General features: G+C 33.0%; 1 protein-coding gene across 5 annotated transcripts; it reads left to right on the top strand.

Moving 5' to 3' along the window:
- The first annotated feature begins 4,587 nt into the window (after positions 1-4,587).
- On the top strand, positions 4,588-23,092 carry LOC100244765 (pentatricopeptide repeat-containing protein At5g01110). Of its 5 annotated transcripts, none has more exons than XM_010653209.3 (4): positions 4,588-7,048; positions 7,851-7,898; positions 15,717-15,867; positions 22,709-23,092. In XM_010653209.3, the coding sequence occupies exon 1, from the start codon at positions 4,744-4,746 to the stop codon at positions 6,982-6,984; it is 2,241 nt and encodes a 746-aa protein (XP_010651511.1). In that variant the 5' UTR covers positions 4,588-4,743; the 3' UTR covers positions 6,985-7,048; positions 7,851-7,898; positions 15,717-15,867; positions 22,709-23,092. The 5 variants fall into 5 exon arrangements, with proteins under 5 accessions (XP_010651511.1, XP_019076365.1, XP_019076364.1 ...); XM_019220820.2 differs by having other exon boundaries at positions 7,861-7,898; positions 22,709-22,779; XM_019220819.2 differs by having other exon boundaries at positions 7,861-7,994; positions 22,709-22,779.
- The last annotated feature ends 1,275 nt before the right edge of the window (positions 23,093-24,367 follow it).

The raw sequence follows: 24,367 nt of genomic DNA, 5'->3' as shown, positions 1-24,367 counted from the left end.
TAATAATTTAAGCTGATTTTAAGTTAAATTATACTTAAGTTGTTAACTTAAAATTTATACTTAATTTTTTACTTTAAATATTAATGTTGTTTGATAAAATTAATTTAAAACTTATTTTAATTTATAAAATTGACATATTTATCTTCATAAATTATAACTAGGTTAAAGGAGATCAAGTAAGCAATAAAGGTCCTAAAGTAACAAAAGAAATGTAAAGGTAACTATAGTAAATAAAAGTAAAAAAATAAAATAAATATATAAACTTAAAAATAAGTTAATTATTTTTACCTATTACTTAAAATTGTTTTTGACTTTAAATTACGTTATTAAATTATTTTACCAAACATATTTAATTTATTTAATAACTTAAATTAAGTTATTAAGTCAATTTAAATTATTAAATTTGTTTACCAAACACCCACTAAATTAATTATAAAAATATAAAAAAAACAAATAAAAATAAATAATAAATTTATATATATTACAATATATTATCTATCATATATACTACATAATATGATATATTTACAAATATTATCAATTGATTGATATCATATTTATGATTCTTGTTCTTATTCTTAAAACCATCTCATTTATAATATATTTCTTATTAAAGCTAAGAATAATAATTACCTTTATAAAATGCAATTTTATTTATGATATATTTCTTATTTTGTATTTTCAAAAATACCAAATAGTAATAACTTTTGTACAAAATTAGAAAACCTTATACAAAAAGATATAGCTTTTTTTGTATTTTTAAATACAAACACAATATTTATTGGTAATTTAAATAACATATTATTTATTTTAATTATTAAATTCTATTTTAATCCATATATACAATATATAAAACCGAAGTGTTTGTAGACTTTTTTTTTCCCCTAAAATGACTTTGTCATCTTACTAATATTCACTATATATCCTTTTAAATGATCAATAAAACTTTTTTTTTAAAAAAAAAAAAAAAACCTTCAATAAAAATAATAATGTTTTTTTCAATTTATGGTTTTCTTATATCCTGTCTTTTTGGTTGACGCTCTTTTGTTATGTCCTCATTCATGTATTTTCTTGTAAAACCTCTTTAATTTCATTTTTTTTTTTACTCTATCATCTCTCCATATTTATTAGTTTTAATCATTATTGGACACATTAAAGTTAAAATAATTATATAATAAATAGATAATAATAACAAATGAAATAAAAAACATATATATACAATGAACTAAAATGAAAATATTATCTCACAAATAGTATATTTGATGATTTTAAATATTAATTATAATAATACATTTGATAGTTTAAGGTTTAAATTTAAAAATTGTATTTTATCATTTAGAGGTTTATGGTATAAGATTTTCTATATTACTGTCAAATAATTTTATTTTTTTTTGTAAATCTTATTACATGTAAAAGTAAAAATATTTTTGTAATACTTGATTGAAACCAAAATATGTGCTCTAATAGCACATATATAATATAATTTATGTGATATAAAAAACTTAAGTCATTCAACTTAAATCAAATTGATCTTAAGGCTTTGGTTATAGTTCTGAATTTTATTTTATTCTAGGTTTAAGGGATGAAAAAAAATGATAAGTGTAAAAGTCATTATCATCCAATAAAGTAGAAGAAGTTAAACATGCATAACTGAGATACTCAAAGACTTATGAACCATGAAGAATCCAATAAAGGGCATGATGAGCAACTCATAGGCATGAAATACTAACAATGGATGTCATGGAATGAGATAGAGAGCAAACAATCATAATAAAGAAGGTTTGAAGCAAATGCAATAAAGTTCACATGGAAATTTAAAACTCAGAATATGACAACAACACATACTCTAACGTTAAGGTAAAAACTAGGGTACTTCTAGAGGTCAAATTTAGACAAGTTATATATCCTTTTGAACCTTGGGAAATCAACAGTCTAATGTTTTAAATAGTGCATAAATTTGAAACAAAGAAGTTATGATAATTTGAAAACAACGGTGTAAAGTTGAAGGGTCATTTTGAAATGATTTCGAGAAATTCAACTTATGAATTCGAAATCACACACTAGCGTTTTGATGTTTCGTTTCCTCTATTTCGAAATTACATCTTGAGTACTCTATCTGCCTTAAGTGGGCCATATATGACTAAAAATCATGATTTTTATTATTTTTAATCAAATTTATATAATTATTTGTAAAATAAGTGGCCAATAAAAACATGTCACGCGTTAGGGTTTTCAGTGGAAACTATAAAAACTCAATTCTAAGGTTTTTAGGGGAGATTTGGATTTTTTTTAGGTTGGATAAAAGAAGACATGGTCAAGACATTGGTTTGTTCTCCTTTCCATTATTATTAATTAATTTATTATTTTTTATTTATTTAATTTTTAAGAATGCTTTTTTTTTTTCTTTAATGGATTATGCTTGTGAAAACACGTCCATAAGAGGCTAAAAAGTTTTCTTAAGGTGTAAAATATGAAAACTTAGGGTTAAGGCTTGTAAGAAAACAACGAGAAATTGAACTCAATAATGGAATGAATGATTGATTAAAGACATACTTCTAATATTAGGGTTTTTTTTAGTAATCCTTGGTTTATAGTTATTTAAGATTTAACAATTGTTACATTTTTTAAGGTAAATCCATATGAAGTGATAAATACCTACAAATCATAGACTTAAACCAACATCTCAATTCCATTCATCTAATAGATAATTCAAAATAAAATGAAATGTTACACTAAGAAGACAAATGCAACCCTAAAGTTATTTAGGTTCATCTTGTTTAGCTGACCTTTTGAATATCATCGGATTTATGTAAATAAATACTCTTATTTCACTTAAAGGCTTAAACCTAAAGTTAGATTATGGAAATCTCATTATTGAACACTTATATATATATACTATTTCATTTTAAATTTAAATTTATTTAGCAAGCTTATTTTTTATTCAAATAGATTTTCAAATATTTTCAATTTAAAGAATTTGATTAAAGTAATATTTTAGACCTAGTTTGACAAATTCTATAAGTTAATCAGTAAGGACGATACTCGAAATACTATAAAAGTTATAATGACTCTTCTTTAGTTTTTCTTGGTCAGAATCACTATGTATGAGGCTTAATGTTATAGACAACATAAAATAGTAGTCAATACTATTTTATTATTTATATTATTTTTATATTTATTTTAAAATTTTCATATTAAAATTAATATTTAAAATCATGAAGTATATTATTTGTTAAATAATATTTTTATTTTTGTTCATTATATATTTATGGTTTTATTTAATTTATTATTATTAACTATTTATTATATATTATTATTTTAATGTGAACAAAAAATGGTTAAAATCAAGGGAGAATTATGTTTTAGGGGTAGATGGGCCCCCAAATTAACAAAAGGTTCATGTAACTCTTCAAATTGAGCCCAAGACCCAATGAAAGTATGGAAATTGAGTTGAAGGATATCATCCTTCAATATTTCTAAAAATGCCCTTTGTTGATTTTGAGAAAAAAAATTAATATTTTTGAAAAATACTTTTATTTAATTTAATATTTTTGATTTAATTTAATATTTTTAAAAAATACTTTTATGTAATTTAATATTTTTTTAAAATAAATTTATTTAATTTAATATTTTTTTAAAATAAATTTATTTAATTTAATATTTTTTTAAAATAAATTTATTTAATTTAATATTTTAAAAAAATATTTAATTTAATATTTTTTTTCAAAAATACTAAATTAAATAAAAGTAGTTTTCAAAAAAATTAATTTAATATTTATGAAAAAATATTATTTAATTTAATATTTTTGAAAACTACTTTTATTTAATTTAGTATTTTTGAAAAAAAATATTATTTAACTTAATTTTATAAAATATTTTATATATGTTCTTAAAGGGTATATTTGTCCGTTACTATTTCATATCCTTCAACTCAATTTGAAGAGTTATATGGACCTTTTGTTAATTTGGGGGCCCATCTACCCCCAAAAGATAATTCTCCCTAAAATCAATATATACTAAGAGATATGAGAGTAAAAAAAACTGGAATTAAGGAGGTTTATTAGAGAACATTTGAATATATTAAAAGAAATGTCATCAGATATGGAAAAAGTAATATGAGAGAAAAATAACAAAAAGAAGATAGACGCTGACAATAAGGAATAATTGATTAAAAGGGAAAAAATTAATTTCATTTTAACCTTTTATTTTTTTCATCCTAAATATATTTATTTTAGACAAAAATATCATATATATATATATATATATAAATATATATAAAAATAACTTTTTATTTTAAAACACAGATGTGATTATAGGAAATGTTTATATTATTTATAATATTTAAAATTATTTATTTTTTAAATATTAAAAATTCTTTATAAAATTATTGTAAGATGTAATTTAAATAATTAAAATATTAAAAGGTATTTATGTGAAAAAAAAAAGAAAAAAAAAGTGACTCTTTTATTTAAAAAAATAGAAGCTCGTTAGTTTTACAAAATCGAGGTCTTTTCGATGTTTTATAAATATGAAAAAAAAAAAAAAAAAGGAGAGGAAAAAACAAAGGGTGAAAAAAAAAAGACTATTCCTTTACTACGGGAATCGGAATCATTGCTGAGAGCCTGTGAATCGGGCAGTGGAAGCTGGAAACAACAGTGAAAAACGAGTCGTCTTTAAACCAGTTTCACATACCCTACAAAGCATCCCCCATTCCACACCAACCTGCGACGGTCATCTTCTCAAATGTCAACCCAACGGTCATTTTTTCAAAAATCAACTCTCAGAACCTTAACCCGTAAAACCTCGTCTCTCCACACTAAAACCCTCCTCTCGTCTGCACCTAACCCTAATTCTAGCTATGGAATTCCAGCACTCCAAACCCTAGAAACTTCCACCACACTAAACCCCTCTTCGGTCGAAGACCCAAATCAATCAACGTCTCTGTCAGATTCGTTTTTAACGGAAAAGGTTCTCTTGAATCTCAAGCAAGGTAAGCTCAATTCTCTGCGTAATTTGCTGTTTCGCTTGGACTCGGTGGTTGTTGTCGATGTCCTATACAAATGCCGTGAAAATTTGCAATTGGGTCAGAGGTTTATTGATTCAATTACATCGAATTGTCCAAATTTTAAGCATTCCCTGCAGTCTTTCAGTGCAATGATTCACATTTTGGTCCGCAGTAGGAGGCTGCCGGACGCGCAGGCTGTGATTCTTAGGATGGTGAGAAAGAGTGGTGTTTCAAGGGTTGAGATTGTTGAATCGTTGGTTTTGACTTATGGCAATTGCGGTTCGAATCCCCTTGTTTTCGATTTGTTGGTCCGGACTTACGTGCAAGCTAGGAAGTTGAGAGAAGGGTGCGAAGCTTTTCGGGTTTTGAAAAGTAAAGGGTTGTGTGTTTCGATTAATGCTTGTAATAGTCTTCTAGGAGGGCTGGTTAAGGTTGGGTGGGTTGACTTGGCATGGGAAATTTATCAGGAAGTTGTTAGAAGTGGGGTACAAGTGAATGTTTATACTCTAAATATTATGATTAACGCATTATGTAAAAATCAAAAAATTGAAAATACTAAGTCATTTTTATCAGATATGGAAGAGAAAGGAGTTTTTCCGGATGTTGTGACTTATAATACACTAATTAATGCGTATTGTCGCCAAGGGCTTCTAGAAGAGGCTTTTGAGTTAATGGACTCAATGTCGGGTAAGGGTTTGAAACCTTGTGTCTTCACTTATAATGCTATTATAAATGGTTTATGTAAGACGGGAAAATATTTGAGGGCAAAGGGAGTTTTGGATGAGATGTTGAAGATCGGAATGAGTCCTGATACTGCTACTTATAACATTTTACTTGTTGAGTGTTGTAGAAATGATAATATGATGGATGCTGAAAGGATTTTTGACGAAATGCCGAGTCAAGGAGTAGTTCCTGATTTGGTTAGTTTTAGTGCCCTTATTGGGTTGTTGTCAAAGAATGGTTGTCTTGATCAGGCGTTAAAGTACTTCAGAGATATGAAGAATGCTGGCTTGGCACCAGATAATGTGATTTACACTATTCTTATTGGTGGATTCTGTAGAAATGGGGTTATGTCAGAGGCTTTAAAGGTTCGTGATGAAATGCTCGAGCAGGGTTGCGTTTTAGACGTAGTGACATACAATACTATTTTGAATGGATTGTGCAAAGAGAAAATGCTATCTGAGGCAGATGAGCTTTTTACTGAGATGACTGAAAGAGGTGTCTTTCCTGATTTTTACACTTTCACAACACTTATTAATGGCTACAGTAAGGATGGGAATATGAATAAAGCAGTAACCTTGTTTGAGATGATGATTCAAAGGAATCTAAAACCAGATGTTGTAACATATAACACTTTGATTGATGGGTTTTGCAAGGGCAGTGAGATGGAAAAGGTTAATGAACTATGGAATGATATGATTTCTAGGAGGATCTACCCTAATCATATTTCATATGGTATTTTAATTAATGGGTACTGCAATATGGGCTGTGTATCTGAGGCATTCAGGTTGTGGGATGAGATGGTGGAAAAAGGTTTTGAGGCTACCATCATCACTTGTAACACTATTGTAAAAGGATATTGTCGGGCAGGGAATGCAGTAAAGGCAGATGAATTCTTGAGCAATATGCTTTTGAAAGGAATTGTTCCTGATGGCATTACATATAACACTCTTATTAATGGATTTATAAAAGAAGAGAACATGGACAGAGCTTTTGCCTTGGTTAATAAAATGGAAAACAGTGGGCTGTTACCTGATGTCATTACATACAATGTCATTTTGAATGGGTTTTCCAGACAAGGTAGAATGCAAGAAGCTGAACTGATAATGTTGAAGATGATCGAAAGAGGTGTAAATCCCGATAGATCCACATACACATCATTAATAAATGGACATGTCACACAGAACAACTTGAAGGAGGCATTTCGAGTTCATGATGAGATGCTGCAAAGGGGCTTTGTGCCAGATGATAAATTCTGATTGCTCCATTATTGCAGCCATCTTGACATTCTAAGTTCATTGCTCAGCATGCCACATACTTGAGGTAAAATATTCCATCTTTATGGTCTAAATTTTAATTTTAGCACAACGAGCTCCACCATTGAAATCTTATACTCTTTTGTTTATTTGATTTTTTTTTTTCCCCATAAGTGTTTGAACTTTGAACAACTTAACATTATAGAAATGGGACATGCTATGTTGCATGGATTTGGGTGCCGGTGTCGAGTATAGGTATCTGTTTAGGTGTCTGATCTCTTACACTTGTAAATTTTAAAACATTGGGTTTGGCTAAAATAGATCTCAATAATGAGTATAAACACTTGCATACAACATAATAAAAGGAAGGAAAAGGAGAAATGAAATTTAATTAAATATCAATAAAGAACATACATATCTAATGATAGAACTTTTCTCTTTTATCCCTATATTTTCTCTTTTATTCTTAAATATTTTTACAAAAGTTCACTTTTGTCAAGCTTCTTTTTTTTTTTTTTTTTTAATATAATTATCTACTAAGGAAGTTGAAAAAAAAATTAGTTATTCAAATTCAAATAGCCAAATTTGAACCAAAGCAAAAGCATCCAATAAAGCTCCCATACTTGCACCCATAGTGTGTCATGTTGTGTAGACATGCGTGCCCAGGGTGAAGTTAAGGGATCTGGGTATTATAGGACATCCCTTGTTCTTTAAGTGCAGGTGATGAAGCATAGGACTTTTCTTCTAGGTAATCTTTATTATTATAGTTGAGGTGAAAACTTGTAAATGCAGGGCTTCTCTTCTAGGTAATCTTTATTCTTGTAATTTTTTGTGGTACTGGAGTTTGTAAATTAACAAATGTGCTACAGAATTTTGCAGATGGGATTTAAATTATACTCACCATGCATGCTGCAATTGTAAGTGTGTAAACCCTATGATCTATGTTCAGCTCAAGAATTGAATATAAAGGAACTAGAATTTTGGCATTTTTTTTCTTTTCATAATCCTTAGAGGTATGGCTTTGTTTTACCTTTTTTAGATTATATTGTTTGTAGTATTTATGCTATCTTAATCTTATTCAAATTTTTTATTTGCTTGCTTACTAGAACTTCAAACAACTGCTTCTAAAGGCTCTTAGTTAGAACATTTGCTAGTTATTTTTCTGTAGGAATATATGACGTACAAACCGGATCTCCCTCAAGTTTTTCCTTAATGAAATGACAATCTATTTCAACATGCCTAGTTCTATCATGTTCAATTGGATTGTGGGCTATGCTAATTGTTGATTTATTGTCGTTGTATAATTTCTTAGGTTTCTCATAAGGTACCTTCAATTCTTCTAATATCCTTTTCAACCAAATGAGTTTACAAATTTCATGAACAACAACCCGAAACTCAACTTCTACACTACTTTGAAATAGGAAAAAAAAAATATATATATACTGGTATAAGGGAGAGTGTTAGAGAGCATGCACGATGTACATTATGGGCCTAAATCCTAACAACTTAAACTTTTAGGAAAATTGGTTATCAACATATAGAAAAATGAATGAAATATATAAATATAGATAATTGTTGCAACTTTAAAGAATGGGATAAGATTTAATAGTTCTTATTACAAATGCTGAGTATTTATTTCTTAATTAAATTTATTTCATCTTTGTCTATAAACTTTTCTAGACCAATTTTTAATAATGCATTTATTGTCTTCATTATCTCCTTCTCCTATCACTATCATTTGGAGTTCTTCTAGACATTCTTTTATCCTATTGAGTGTCTAAGTCTTCATTATTGAATCGAGAATCTAATATTATGTTGTCTTCTAACTTGCTGTATATTTTTTACCATACTTGTAATGACTATTCTTCAAATACTATGGCTAGCTTTTCTACTTTTTTATTTTCTAATCTATAGGCTTAGAATTACTAAAACTTATGATAGATCTTCCTTTACTGTTACTATATATATTGCTTTCTTTTGTTTTATTTACATGCAAATTTAAGTCAGGAAGTTCTCATCTTTATGTTTTGCCTCAATCATCTCTACATGTTTTGTATTAAAGCATTTTATTAATTCATTAAGCTGAATTTTGAATTATCATTCATTTCATTACCTATGATATTAATACATATTTGAATATGCTTACTAATTTTTTTGCTTTTCATAGTAAAATTTGAAATACGACTTAATATGGATCCCTTTGTATCTAAGTTGATTTTGATAGATGCAATCTGTGCTTAGTCATGATTATTCTATTTATCATCATATATAAGTAGTTTGGGATTGCATGCATATTTTTTACTTATGTTAACAAGATTTGAAAATCTGTTTTCTTAATATAGATTTATAGCTTTTACTCTATTTTATCCTTATTCTATATATGTTGAACGTCATCTTCTAACAAATGTTTTGTGCAAATTATCACCTTTAGTTTTGGGAAAATGATTTTAAGGAGATTACAATTTAATTAATTATGAACTTTATTGATGGATTAAGATGCTTATTAAAAAAAATTATGGATTAGGATGAGGAAAAGGTCATTCTTTGCATTTAAAAAAGATGTATTTTCTCTTTACTTCTTACTGCAGTTTTTCTACAAGGAATTTTGATAATTTAATTTTGTGATTTCTTTGTCAAGATTTTTGTTTTGTATTACTTCGTTTTTGAATCAAAAGTTGAATTATCCTAGTGTTTTATTTAATTTGGTCCAGTAAGATGGACTAAGTGTACTAAATCATATAGCGTCATATTCTCTTTCTTTAACCTTTTTAAGGTTTCTATGTGATGTATAGATTTATTAATCATACCAATAATTTTCTTTTTTCTATTCTTTTGTTTGCATTAATAGGTTGTCTTGTACAAACTTTATTTTATCAACTTCTATCAAACATTGTATTGCTATTTTTATTTCTTTAAGCTTATTATGTTTTAGACTCTAAGTTCCTTTTTATGTAGAAGGTTTCTTAGTTGTGTATTGCATTGTTTTAGTTTTTAAGTTTTTATATAATCTAACTTGCTCACAATATTTTTAATTTTATTGTTTTGGAAATGTTCTAAAATGTCAAGAATTCTTTTTATACCTATAAAATTTTATTGTGAAATTACACTTATCTTTCTTTTTTTTGCAATTTTTTTTTTAATTCTACTTTGATCAACTATCTCAAAATCTAAATACTCTAATCTTTTAATTTTTGTTAGCATACAAATTATCCACATAATGAGATCATTTTTTTAGCAATTATAACTTTCTACTTCTTATAAGTCTATATATTTAGCTTATAATGTTTTGTTATAACGAAGGATGAAAGTGTCAATATCGATGAAAATGTCAGTGGTTTGATTTTATGGAAATATTGATGAAAATATTGACATTAATATCAATATCGGTAAAAATGAAAGAAATCACAAAAATTGACCTCAAAACATGAAAATCTTGAATGAAACTTTAAGAAATAATAAAACAAATAATGTACAAATTAAATTAGTTTTTTTAATAAAATAAGATAAATTATTGTTATTAGTCCACAATATAATGTGGGCTAATAACAAATGTGTTTGAAAGTGAATATCAAATACTAATTTGGAGAGAATTTTTTTCCATTGAATTTCAACATTTGAAAATGCATTACATTTACCACCCAAATAATTATCTCTATGGTTTGAAATTACTTGATGATGATGTGAGTTGATGATTGAACTCTCTTTAGGCAAACTCGACATTAACTGTATCATATTGGGGGCGAGGTTAAGAAGAGCTTGCAGCTTGGGTCCGCTTTGATGCCGATGCAGATGTCTCCCCATCCCTTCTCTTACCCCTAAACATTTTTTTTTTGATAAGTGAGAGTAATGTATTACGAAAAAGACGCTAAAATAGCGACTTAAGATGTACAAAAAACAACCTCTCCCTCATTGGGACCCTACCCAATCAATGAAATCAATTAATGCCGAAGGACCATCTTTTACCCCTAAACATGCTCAACTTGAGTGCCATTGCTGAAAATAAAAGAAGGAAGAAAAAAGTTAAGATGATAGAATAAAGAATGAGAGAAAAGCATAAATAAGATAGTAATATGAAGAAAACAAATAAAGAACTTCACTAATGAAGAAAAGCAAAACAAAGGTTGAAAGAAAATTCTTGGAGGCATATTATCAAATACATAGGATGCAAAGAAAATTTCACCTTCAAAGAAGTGGGATAGTGTGTGCAAAACATATCCAATAATCCACATTCCATCAAGGATGCAATATGTAATGAAAGGAAAGCTAAAGAAGAGAAGTTAATACATGTGGGCATTTTATCAAAAACTTGTTGGGCAAACATCGCTTCACTTCTAAATGAGTATGGTGATGAGTGAAACATATCCTCAACACTTTATTACTCTCAAAGATGCAATGTGCAAGGAGGATAGAAACCATTAAAGAAAACAAATTCATGTAGGCAATTGATCAAACATGTGATGGACATGACAAGCATTACCTCTAAATGAGGCAAGGGTTGAGTTCACAATGCTCCTAATACACATAAAAATAGTTCAAAAACACGATAGGATGCATAAATAATAAAAAACTAACAAGATCTTAGAAGAAAAAAAAATGAACTTACCTTACTTGGCAACTTGGAAAGAAAATGGATGAATGTGTTTGTAGAAAGAGAAAAAGGTTGGAACGGTTGAAGTGAATGTGAATAGGATGTGCAGTGGATTTTATAGTGAGAGAGGGTGAGCCTCACTTGAATTGGAAGAAGGGTTCTTTTTAAATTAAAAACATGGACCTCTTTCAAATTTAAATCTTGGCTCTTCTGTAAATGAGAGCATAGTGTCATGGGCTTAGAGTTCCAACATAGTGGCATGACCCATGCGGCGACCCTATGGGCAAGAATCAAAGGGGCTCAGCCAGTATGCCATGTATTTCAATGCCACTATGTTGACTGGTTTCGTCTTGCCATGGACTCATAAGGGGAATGGCTCTAGCTCCCAACTAGTTTGTGTAGGAGATGACCAAGCTCCTCTTCATTGTCAAGTCCTTGACAAGCAACAAGCGCTCCAAACTTAATCGGGTCAACCTGCCTGAACTTTGAAGAAGCATCCAACATCACATACACATCATTTTTCTAAAGCGATTCCCATTACATTAAGCTCAAACCAGTTAACATACTAATCTTGATCAGCACGTCCGCTACGGTCATGGATACCAAACAAACAGTCTATGACAATAAGCCTCATTTAAAAGTGAAGATTGGGCATCTTTGTAAAGCATGGTAGTGGGCCTAAGAAGAAGCGTGGGGTTAGGCCTTAGAAGAAGCCCAAAATCTCAAAGTGCACCGAAAGTGGCGACACCATAGGGTTGGCGCTATTGTGGCACCAATGTCTACCAAGAACGTCCCAATGTGTCCAAATGGTGGCACCACAAGGTTGGCACCAATGTGGTGACAATTTCTACCTAGAACATCCTCATGCAATAGTTAGATGGCAACAACTAGTAGGTGGTGCCAATGTGGCGCCAATTGTCACCAAGAGCTCCTCCAAGCTGTAGTTAAGCTTCTTTTTCTTTTTGGCTTAGGGAGCACCTACCTTGGGGTGTTAATAGAGCTTTAGGACCTGCAAAAATGAATGGTTCAAGCCTTTCTAACTATGATATTGATTAATAAAAAAGAAAACAATTCCAATTGAAAGGTTATTTCCACAAGCAACCAAGAGGTAATTGCATCAACACCATGAAGAGGAACAAAGCTCTATCATCTTCTTGGTAACATTGCTGGTTCGGAGAAAAACAGTAATGGAGGAAGATTGCTGGATTTGGTAAGATTGTTACATCTAAGCAATGGAGGAAAATGTTGGTTTGGGTACTCTTGGAGTTTCTTGTTGGTTTGGAGTTGAGTCGAAAACCTTTGAAATCTTGCCGGAGACAGTAAAAGGTAAGGAGGTAGACAAGATTGTGGAAAAGGGCCAAGGGTTTTCCTCTTGGATCAGGTTCGGAAAGAGGGGTCTTGTTGGGCTTCTGAAAGGGGGTGGAAGATTGTTGTAATGAGAAGTTTTTTGGATCTTTTAGAAGGGTGTGGAGTTGCGTAACAATAATGTTGGAAGATTCCTGCTTTGCTTAGCTTTGAGTGCAGAGGAGAAAAATTCTCCTTGGTTTTTCTAGAGGGCAAAGAGTTCCTGGGGGGTGGAACATCCAAGCTTAGGAGTATCAGAACTGCTCCTGAGACAAGGCCTTTGAAGGCTTCGAAGGAGTTTATCAGGTTTCGAGAGGAAAAAGAAAAAAATGAAGGAGACATTCTTTTAAACTTGGCTTCTTTTGCAAAGGTGTTGAACAGAGGTAAGGGGGAGGTAGGCGAGGTAGTGTGGATTGAGAGTGAGACAAAAGAGGTTTTGAGCAACTTAGGGTCTCTCAAGAAGTGTCTAGTAGGGAGATGGGATGCTTCTTCGAGTTGTTTGTTGGTTTTAAAATCATAGTATTCTTAGGCTCGACATGTTTGGGGGTTGAAAGAGGAGTTAAAATCTGTGTTTGTTAGGAGAATCACTTATTTTATTCGAGTATAAAGTATTGTTTGAAGTTGAAAGGGTCTTGCTTTTAGGGCCTATTTTGGTTGAGGGAAGAAAAAGGTAGTTGGAGTGGTGGAGGCTAGAGGATGGTTGTTTCAAGGGCGATGCTAGCGTCAATGAAGCGTGGGTGAGGGTATTGGGACTACCAGTGCATCTGTGGAGAAAAGCTTTATTCAAGAGATTGGGTGATGCCTGTAAAGGGTTCTTTGTAGTGGACTTGGATATAAAGGAGAGGTGTCTTCTGAAATGGGCTAGATTACGAGTTAAATATAGTAGGAGAAAGACCCCGAGTAGTTGTTTGTGATGGATGAAGAAGTCGTTTTTGCCATCTATTTATGGTGGAGGTATTGCCATGGTTGTCGAGGTGGTTTCCAAGGGGAGTTGCAATTTTGTTGAAGTCAGGGGTGAAAGGGAGGGAAGTGCACGTGCGACGTAGAGTGTGGAGCGGGGAGGAAGGAAACTTGTTGGAGATGTGCTGCAGGTGTCGGGTGCTGAGCTTGGCCTTTCTGTGCACGTTTCAAACAAGGTCAAAAGCCTTGTGAGTGGGCTTCTTGGGCCCCCTAGTTGGCTGGCGGGTCCCTAGCATCCAAAAAGAGTAGTAAGCGAAGGGGGCCCTAGTGTCTTCTTGGGCCTACACATTGCAGGTGGATTTGGCTCTTCTAGAGGTTGCCTTGATGGGTCGTGTTTTTTAAGCTTACTAGTGGGCTGGCCTAACGATTTGTCTTCCACCCCTTTGGGGAGTGTGGGTAAGAAGTCCCAAGTGGGTTCTGAGTTAATTTAGAGGTGAGGGTCTTGCTAACCCTTTGGAGTTCTTTGATCCCCTTCTAAAAGCGACAACTCAAGGTCTGGAGGTGTAGGTTTCGAGAGTCGACAAAGCCTTAATGGAAGAAACTACTAGTTTCGAAGGAAGGCCTTCATCATTCCCTTCTTCCCCTTTTCACTCTTTAGTTGGTTCGCCCATCTATGGCAACATAACTACTTGTTATTGGTTGAGCCCTCCTTATGTTCGGGTTCTGAACCTCTAAGGTTGTTGTTCTAAGATGGAAGGTTGTTGGACCTAACGGGAAGTGCAAAAAAGGCTCCTTTGGGGAGGGATTTGGTGGTTAGGGCTGAGTATGTGGAGGATTTTAGGGTCTTGAAGGCTAATAGCGATTCGATGGAGGAGGTGGTATTTTCCGAAAGCCTTCCTTGTAAGTTTGCCAAGTTCAGTAGCTTTTTAGGGATGCTAATGGCGGGATTCAAGAAGGAAATTACCTCCCTCCTAAGGAAAATGGAAGCTAGAAAAAAGGCATGGAGTAAAGATCTCAGGCAGAAAGAGTATAACGTACTCGCCATCCCGTGCTGAGAGGGAAATTCGTAAATTGTAATGCTTAGTTAATTACAATAGCTTTCCTCTCTCTGTCAAGGGAAGAGGAAAGAGTAATGGGGTTTGATCTCTCTTGTTGTGAGGATGCTTATTCTTTCTGCAGTTGTGCTTCTGGGTTGTAGTGAAGTGATCAGGGGTGTTTTCACTTCTTTAATGGTTTTTAGGGTGTGGTGGTTTGTTTGTTGTGGGATGGTTGGTTTTTGCATTTCTTTTCTCTCTTGCTTGCCTGTTGGCCTCTATTGTATACTTCTTGCATCACGTTGGCTTTTAATATATTATCTCTTTTATTGCATCACGTTGGCTTTTAATATATTATCTTTATTTACTTATAAAAATAAAATAAAATTCAATACCCTGAAGAGGATTCGGTTCAAACACAAAACCACACATGCAAAACACCTAAATGAAACAACTAGACTAACTACCTAAAGGAAACCACTAGATCAAACAACCAAAGATGTCCTTATGATCAAACATCAGTGCTCCCATTGCTATAAGAGCACATTCGTATACACATGCACTTCTTACTCTTAACTAGTCTTCCTCTCCTTGGGTTATAGATTTTGGCGCTTCTTGTTACATGATTGGAGAGTCAATTTAATTTTCTCACTTAAATAAGGCTTCTAATATATCCTTGTCTTTCTTGCCAATGGATCTTCTTCTTCTGTCCTTGGTCAAGGGATGGTCCATTCCATTCCATTGTCTCCTTTTAAACTTAATTTTGTTCTATATGTACCTAAATTTCCTATTAATTTATTATCTGTTAGTTAGCTTACTAAACAATTTAACTATGCCCTTATCTTTTTCCTTCTCGTTGTGTTTTTCAGGATCTCCACACAAAGAGGATGGTTGGTGAAGGACTCGAGTTAGATGGGCTTTATTATCTCAATATTCAATCTATATTCCATTCTCATATAGAAAGATGTCAAATGTTATTGTTTTCTCTTCACCTGTTACTCCTCTCCAATGGCATTACAGGTTGGGTCATGCTTCTTTTGAGTGGCTACATTCCTTAGGATTGTCTCTAAAGTTGTTGAATAAGCCTAAGTGTGAGTTGTGTGAACTTGGCAAACATCATAGGTTATATTTTCTATCGAGGATTAATAACAGGAGTCCAAGTCATTTTACTTTTAATTCATTCAAATGTTAGGGTTTTGTGTCACATCCCTAATGTTCAAGGGTTTAGATGCTTTATTAGTTTTATTGATAATTGTTCTTGAGTCACTTGATTATTTTACTTAAAAAAGGTTTGAAGTACTTCATGTTTTTAAATTTTTATAAAGAAATAAAGATCAATTTGGTATTTTGATTGATATTCTTCAATCTAATAATGCCCTTGAATATAATGATCATTTTTTTTTCCTTTTTTGGTATTGAAAATGGAGTTGCCCACCAATTTTTGTGTGTTTGTACAAGCAACAAAATGGAGTTGTTGAAAGGAAAAATCGTCACTTATTGGATGTTGCTTGTTCTATTATGTTTCATATGAGTCTCAAAATCTTATTGGGGGGTTGCTATTATGACTATATGTTATTTGATAAATTGGTTACCCTTCTCTATGTTGCATCAAAAGACTTTATATTCTATGTTATTTTCTTATCATCCCTTATTTTCTCTCCTTCCTAGACTTTTTGGATGTGTTTGCTTTGTTCATAATTTTTCTCCACATAAAGACAAGCTTGATCCTTAATCCTTCAAATGTGTATTTTTGGGATATGCTAAAACTTAGGAACAATATAAATGTTTTGATCCCATGTCTCGTAAATACTTTATTAGTATTGATATAACATTCTTTAAAACTATTTATTTTCTTGACCATGGTTTACAGTTAGTGATTGTTTGGTAAAACTTAATATTTATTATTTAATGACTTAAGTTAACTTTAAGGTAAATTGTTTTTAAGTTGTTAACTTAAAATTTATTACATATTTTTTACTTTAAGTATTAAGGTTGTTTAGTAAAGTTTACTTCAAATATATTTTAAATCATTAAACTAACATATTTACCCTTCAGTAATTTTAACTGATCTTTACTTTCATTGATTTTAACTCATATTATTTTTATTAATTTTAAGTAATAAATTTATGTATAAAACATTAATATTTAAAGTATTATATTGATACGAGATAATGATAAAATATTTATTATAAAAAATGAGTTATGGATGTGGAATCATAATTTTAAAATATATTCTCACTAATAGAGGCAAATGAGGTAAAAAAGATCTAAGATTAAGAGTAAATACTTTAAGTTATTTTACTAAACATGCTTAATCTACGTAATGACTTAAAATTAAGTTATTAAGCCATATTAAGTTATTAAGTTGATTTACTAAACACCCTCTTAGACAATGACTTATTTAAGTCTAAGTCTGTTCCTCTTCCCGTTGTTATTGATACTTCTCTATCTAAGATTGACAAACCATTACAAGTGTATTAGCGAAAAAGATTAGCCAAAGACAATGAAGTAGATCAAACTCAATCTCTACCTCCTTTGGACTCATTAGTGGATGAAGGAATACCATAACCAATTTTCGTTGCCTCAATTCCCGATGAGTTGAACCTCCGTATTGCATGCAGGGAAGGTAAACTCAATTGTACTCACTATCCTCTTACTCATTATGTATCTTTTGATAACATTTCCCTCACTTTTTAGTATTTTGGCCTCTATTTTCACCCCTAAGTCTTATCAAGAAGTTCTAAATCATATTGCATAAAAGAAGGCCATGGAATAAGAGATGCATGCTCTCCTAAATAGAGGTACATGAGCACTCGTTGATTTGCCTCGAGGAAAGGATGTTTTAGGTTGTTGTTGGGTTTTTACCATTAAGTATCATCCATATGAGACTATAAAACGATTGAAGACTTAGTTGCTAAAGGCTATACTCAAACTTATAGGGTAGAAAATTTTGAGACTTTCTCTCTTGTTGCTCATCTTAATTCAGTGTGTATTCCTGTTAAGAGAGAGAGAGAAGAAAACCTTGATTCTCATTCATTGTGTCTACTTACAATTAAGAAAATATATATATACAAGGCTAGGAGTCCTAACTACCATACATGTGACCTATATTAAAAAGGAAAGATTGTACACTATACATTCATTATATTCAACACTCCCCCTCAAGCTGGAGCATATACGTCATATGCACCAAGCTTGTTACAAATGTATTTAATCCTAGGACCTTTGAGAGATTTAGTGAAGATGTTTGCTAATTGATCATTTGAATTAACAAAACTTGTAGCAACACATCCTGATGCGATCTTCTCTCTAATGAAGTGACAGTCAACTTCAATATATTTGGTCCTTTCATGAAAGACTGGATTGGATGCAATATGTAATGCGGCCTGGTTATCACATATGAGTTTCATCTGTTCATCCTTTCCAAATCTCAACTCTCGAAGAAGATGTCTCAACCATATGAGTTTACATGTTGCCAAAGCCATAGCTCGATACTCAGCTTCAGCACTATGATCTGGCCACTACATCTTGTTTCTTACTCTTCCAAGATATTAGATTACCTCCAATAAAAACACAGTACCTTGAAGTGGAACGTCTATCTGTGGGTGAGCCAACCTAATCTGCATCTGTGTAATCAACAACCTGAGTATGACCTCTGTTCTCGTACAACACACCTTGGCCTGGTGTACTTTTGATATATCGAAGAAAGCGGATTACGGCATCCCAATGGCTATCACATGGTGATTGTAGGAATTGACTAACAACACTTACAGGAAAAGAAATGTCTGGACGAGTAATGGTGAGATAGTTCAATTTACCTACGAGCCGTCGATATCTCCCAGGGTCTCCTAAAGGCTCCCCCTGTCCTGGTACAAGTTTGACATTCAGATCCATAGGTGTGTCTATCGGTTTACAATCTAACATACCAGTTTCTTCCAGGATGTCTAAAGCATACTTCCTTTGGGAAAGGACCACACCGGAACTGGATTGAGCTATCTCAATTCCCAAGAAATACTTGAGTTTCCCCAAGTCTTTGGTTTGAAAGTGGGTAAAAAGATGTTGCTTTAGTTTCTGAATACCATCCTGATCACTGCCTGTAATGACGATGTCGTCCACATAAACAACCAGATAAATACACTGCCCCAAGGAGTTATGATGATAAAAAACTGAATGGTCTGCTGTACTGCGAAGCATGCCAAACTCTTGAATAACAGAACTAAAATGGCCAAACCATGCTCGAGGAGATTGTTTCAAGCCATATAGAGAACGGCGTAACCTGCACACTAAACCAGACTCCCCCTGAGCAACAAAACCAGGAGGTTGCTCCATATAAACTTTCTCAGCAAGATCACCATGAAGGAAAGCATTTTTAATATCCAACTGATAAAGAGGCCAAGAACACATAGCAGTCATGGAGAGAAGCAAGCGGACAGAAGCAATCTTGGCAACAGGGGAGAATGTGTCACCATAATCAGAACCATAAACCTGAGTATAGCCTTTAGCAACTAAGCAGGCCTTAAGGCGATCAACCTGACCATCAGGACCAACCTTAACTGCATAGACCCAACGATAGCCAACTGTAGATTTACCAGAGGGTAAAACAACAAGATCCCAAGTGCCATTAGAGTGCAGAGCATCCATTTCATCCACCATTGCCTGTTGCCAGCCTGGATGGGAAAGAGCTTCATGGGTGCTCTTTGGAAGAGAAACAGAGGATCCCAACTCTGCCTTCTCCTGATGATTTACCCATTGCTATTCAGAAAGGCAGAAGAACACTTCCCAAGGCACGTGCAGGGATTGGGGTTGAGAAAAAATAGCTGGAGGACGCTGGAAAAACTGTTCGAAGGGCCGGCGGAGGCAAAAGAACCCCAAAAGAGGCACGTGCAGGGCTCGGATGGCAGAAACAAGTATGAAGGGTGGCTAGTTGGCGTCAGGCGAGGTTGGAGGAGGAAGCGCGTCGCCGGAAAGTAGCTCACGCGCCGGCGCGTGAGATGCAGTTGCCGGCCAGAAAAACGCGCGTGGCCGGCGCGTGGGTGGTTTTCTGGCTCCGGTGCTTTGGGAAAAATTGGAGATCTCCTCCAGGCGCTCCTTGCGGTGTGGGAAAAAGACGTCGCCGGAAAAGTCGCCGGCGGTGAATGTTTTCTAACGATGATTCGACCGACCGGAAAGCGTTTTCTGACGACGATTCGACCGACCGGAAAGCTTTGGGGTTTGGGGAAGGTAACCGGAATGAAACACGGTCACAGGAAGGTTTCCCGGAATTGATGACACGGGGAAACCGGAAAGAATTAGGTTTTCTCCCTTGGCTCTGATACCATGTTAAGAGAGAGAGAGAGCAGAAAACCTTGATTCTCATTCATTGTGTCTACTTACAATTAAGAAAATATATATATACAAGGCTAGGAGTCCTAACTACCATACATGTGACCTATATTAAAAAGGAAAGATTGTACACTATACATTCATTATATTCAACAATTCCAATTTCCTCAGCTATTAAGTTCGGTGGAGTCTACATCAGTTAGATGTGAAGAATGCATTTTTATATGGTGATTTGAGTGAGAAAGTCTATATGGAGCAATTACCTAGGTTTGTTACTCAAGAGGAGTTAGGAGTTAAGAGTTTGCAAACTAAATAAGGCTATTTATGGATTAAAGCAATCTCCTCAAGCTTAGTTTGATAAATTGAGTACTATTCTTCTATCATTTGGTTTTTAAAAGATGTAATTTTGACCACTCAGTATTTGTTCTCAAAAGGGAAACTTGTGTAGTAGTACTCATTGTATATGTAGGTGATATTATTGTTTCTAGTAGTGATGTTGCAGGTATTAAAGAAGTGAAAGATTACTTTAAAAATACCTCTCGGACAAAGGATCTTAGGTTATTACATTACTTTTTGGGCCTTGAAGTTCCACATGGTAGAGGTGAGATTGTTTTGTCTAAAAGGAAGTATGTATTGGAATTGCTTAATGAAATTGACATGTTAGGAGAAAAGCCAGTTGACACTCCTATGGAGCAAAATGTGAATCTTAATGGAGATGATAGCCTTGTGTTTTCAAATAAAAGCAGATATCGGAGTCTAGTGGGCAAGCTATTTGTTTGACAGTCGCCAGATGTAATATTACTTTTCCGATCAGTACAATGAGTCAGTTCATGGAAGCACCCTAGAAGATTCATTGGGAAGTAGTGTGCAGAATCCTGAGGTATCTCAAAGGTACTATAGGTATGGGAGTACTCTACAGAAGGTCCAACTCTAGCCTTGATGTTGTGAGTTTTTTGGATGCAGACTAGGCAGGATCCTCAACTGACAAGAGGTCTCCTAGTGAGTATTGTGCCTTTTTTTTTTATAGTAATCTAGTTATTAGAGGAATAAAAAAGAGAATGTAATAGCTAGATCTAGTGAGAATACAAGGCTATGTGGCACATACAATGTGTAAGCTAATGTGGATTCAGAACCTATTACAAGAGCTTAGAGTTTATCTTGAAAAGCTTATTGCCAGTAACCGATGTTTCATGAAAGAATCAAGCATATTAAAGTGGACCATCATTTTATTAGAGAAATTATGATGAGTAAGAAAGTGATAACTCCTTACATCCAAGTCTGACGATCAGTTCGGTGATGTGTTTGCTGAAACTTTCGGGAGAAATCTTTTTTGTATTATATGTTCCAAGTTGGGTCTTAGTAGTATATATGTCTCAGCTTGAGGGGGAGTTTTAAAGAGTTATTAGTAGTTATTTGGTAAAGGGCAGTTTAGTCATTTTGTTGATTTTGTAAAAGTTCGTACGCATTCCTTGAGGGATAAGACACTCCTTTCTCTCAGTCAACAATCCCAATTGCTGGCAAAGCATACCCGGGGTGATATTGAGCCTCAAATTCAAAACATCTGGTTCATTGCCAGAGGGCACTACCGCTAAGCTACATCCAAGGGACTTTATTTATTACAGAATTGAAGCATAAATCTTATGTCTTAATATATGACAGGCTTAAGGCAATATTTTATATCCAAAGTTGCTCAAACAATAGATTGATTGGTTTTATTTTTAAGTTTTGTAATAGTTGGTGCATGCATCATCCTAGGGTCACAAACCTGTGATTCTGTAATGCATAATTTCTTTTCATGTTTGTACTTTGATTCTCTCTTCAAAATGAAAGTAATCTATTTCAAGAGATACAATCACAAAAACAAAACTATTTATGATTCTTATGTACGGATATGATTCATGTGAGCACAAGTGATTACAATCCTGTGATGCTGTTGCTAGAATTTTTCATTAGATATCAGCTATGATGCACACAACTCATTTGACAATGATACTCTATCTTGTTCTATATTTCTTGCTTGCATCTCTATGATACCGTATTTTCCAACGAATTACTTTGTTTTGGTTGGTCAAGCAAAATGGTTCTTTATTTGGCTTTATCCTATTTTACGGCTTAACTTTATTTTGGTTGAATAATAAGAATTATGGAATTGTCAATAGATGCTCCATGCAGACATGGACATAATTTTGAAAGATTAGGGACCACTTGAGTTTTAATACATCTAACATATAAATATATCACAAAAATTCTAACATATCTGAGCAGGTAGATGAGTTGTCTCTTTCCTTCGATGGACCATCTTGCTGTAAGGATCATGCCTTTTCAAATTTATAATTTAAATATTGTGTAGAACCTGAATTAGTATGTAAGGTGAAAATGTTTAAGTATATTGCACTGCCCAAAAGTTGGAAAATGTATTTAAGTATTTATTTTGTCTGCAAATTTATGGAGTTCTTTGGTGAATTTAGTTTTTTCAAGTGAATTTTTCCCCACCCAGTTTAACTTGATCTTGTCTGAATATGATTTTTGTCATCTGCAGGCATTGTGGAATTTTAAATCCGTGCGGAGAACTGGCATCAAGCATGGATTTTGATATTGCATCGTTGAAAGGTCTAACCATAACTGTTATGATCTGTGAAGCTGATTTAGACATTGTTCGTTATTCAATTCTCTGATAGGCCAAGTGCTTTCTTCTTTGCCATAAATAGTTTAGCTTGACCAATTCATGAGAATTATTTTGATTGGTTTAGTGCAATGTTCCATGTGAAAAACATGAGGAATTGTTTGGTTGTATGTATCTGATTAACTGAAACAAAAGAAAAATGAAAGGGAAAAAAAAAAAACATAATAACACGGAAAGCTGAGATTAGATAGAGATGGGTTGCTTCCATTTGGATTATCATAACAAAAATGTCCTTTGTCATATTGATCATCCTCCTCAGCATAATTGTCATTATCCTAACCTCTTAATGAAACTATGTGTAGCTCTCTTGCTAAGATGTATAATCAGGATGAACAAGTCCATTGGTGATAACAAAAACGGCGCCAACATAGATCCTAGGTTGTTAACTTACAGAAAAGATAAAATATAAGGTTAGAAGTCAACTCAAGAAAATGTCAATCTTTCCTTCCCCTTCTTATAAACAGTGATGTAACTATGAAATGGATTAGCCTTCAGAATAAGAAGGCTTCCTTTAAAACGATAGAGTACGCATTGGACGATGACGTGATTTATGTTTAATAAATCTGCAGGTGTAAGCTTAAAACAAGAAGGAATGCATAAAAACTTGGACACGGTACCATGATAAAATACTACCCTAATGATTAGACCACGTCCCTGAGATTTAAGAAAAGAAAGTTGCATTAGTGGTTAATTGGGTAAGCTATTAGAAATACAACAGTGGATGATGATGGGAACCATAAGAGTTTAATGAGTCAAATACCAGCTAATAAGATGATTAGAAAGAACACTTGTTAACATTTTTATGTTGACAAAGTCAGTAACGGATAATGAAATGAAGGGACTGCTTGTTAATAATTTTAAACTATGTAGTTGGTACTGTTAATAGATTCCCTAATTATAATTAGATGCAGGCTACAATATTATCATAAATTATCATGTACTATTCAAACATATTCGGCATCTAGCAGATGCCAAAACCTACTTTTGGTTATTTTAAATAGTATGTTCATGACTTTTGGGTAGTGTAAAGTGTGTGTATATATATATATATAGGCCAGTTGCTCTAATCCCAATTTTAAATTCAAGAATCCTATCTCAAAACTTCAGCATGTGTCCAGATCAAGTGGAAAAGGTCAAATTTGTAGCTCTTTTATTGCAAATCACACATGTTCACAAGAATTGATATAATCTGGTAACTGTCACTATTGGACTGGTCATAGGCAATTAAACCTCTCACATGGCCATAACTACCCAGGAAGAGGATGCCATGCCTTGATTTTGGGCCCCTTCATATGCTATTGCTATTAAAATCCATAAAGGCCCTTAAACAGGTCTACCAAACATGATGGTCATGATGATTGTAAAGACTTGGGGTACAAAAAATGTTGTCCAATTCAGGATGTTTTGATCTTTCTCATGTTGAAGAGAAAACACACAGGCAGGTACATGGAAAGCGAATTGGTTGAGAAATTTGTTGGTGTTTTTGGGTTCGAATTACAATGTAATGTTGTTTCC

The sequence above is a fragment of the Vitis vinifera genome, chromosome 6, assembly GCF_030704535.1.
Source record: "Vitis vinifera cultivar Pinot Noir 40024 chromosome 6, ASM3070453v1".
Lineage (NCBI taxonomy): Eukaryota > Viridiplantae > Streptophyta > Magnoliopsida > Vitales > Vitaceae > Vitis > Vitis vinifera.
The sequence above is the reverse complement of the archived record's forward strand: the minus strand, read 5'-3'. Positions and strand labels throughout refer to the sequence as shown.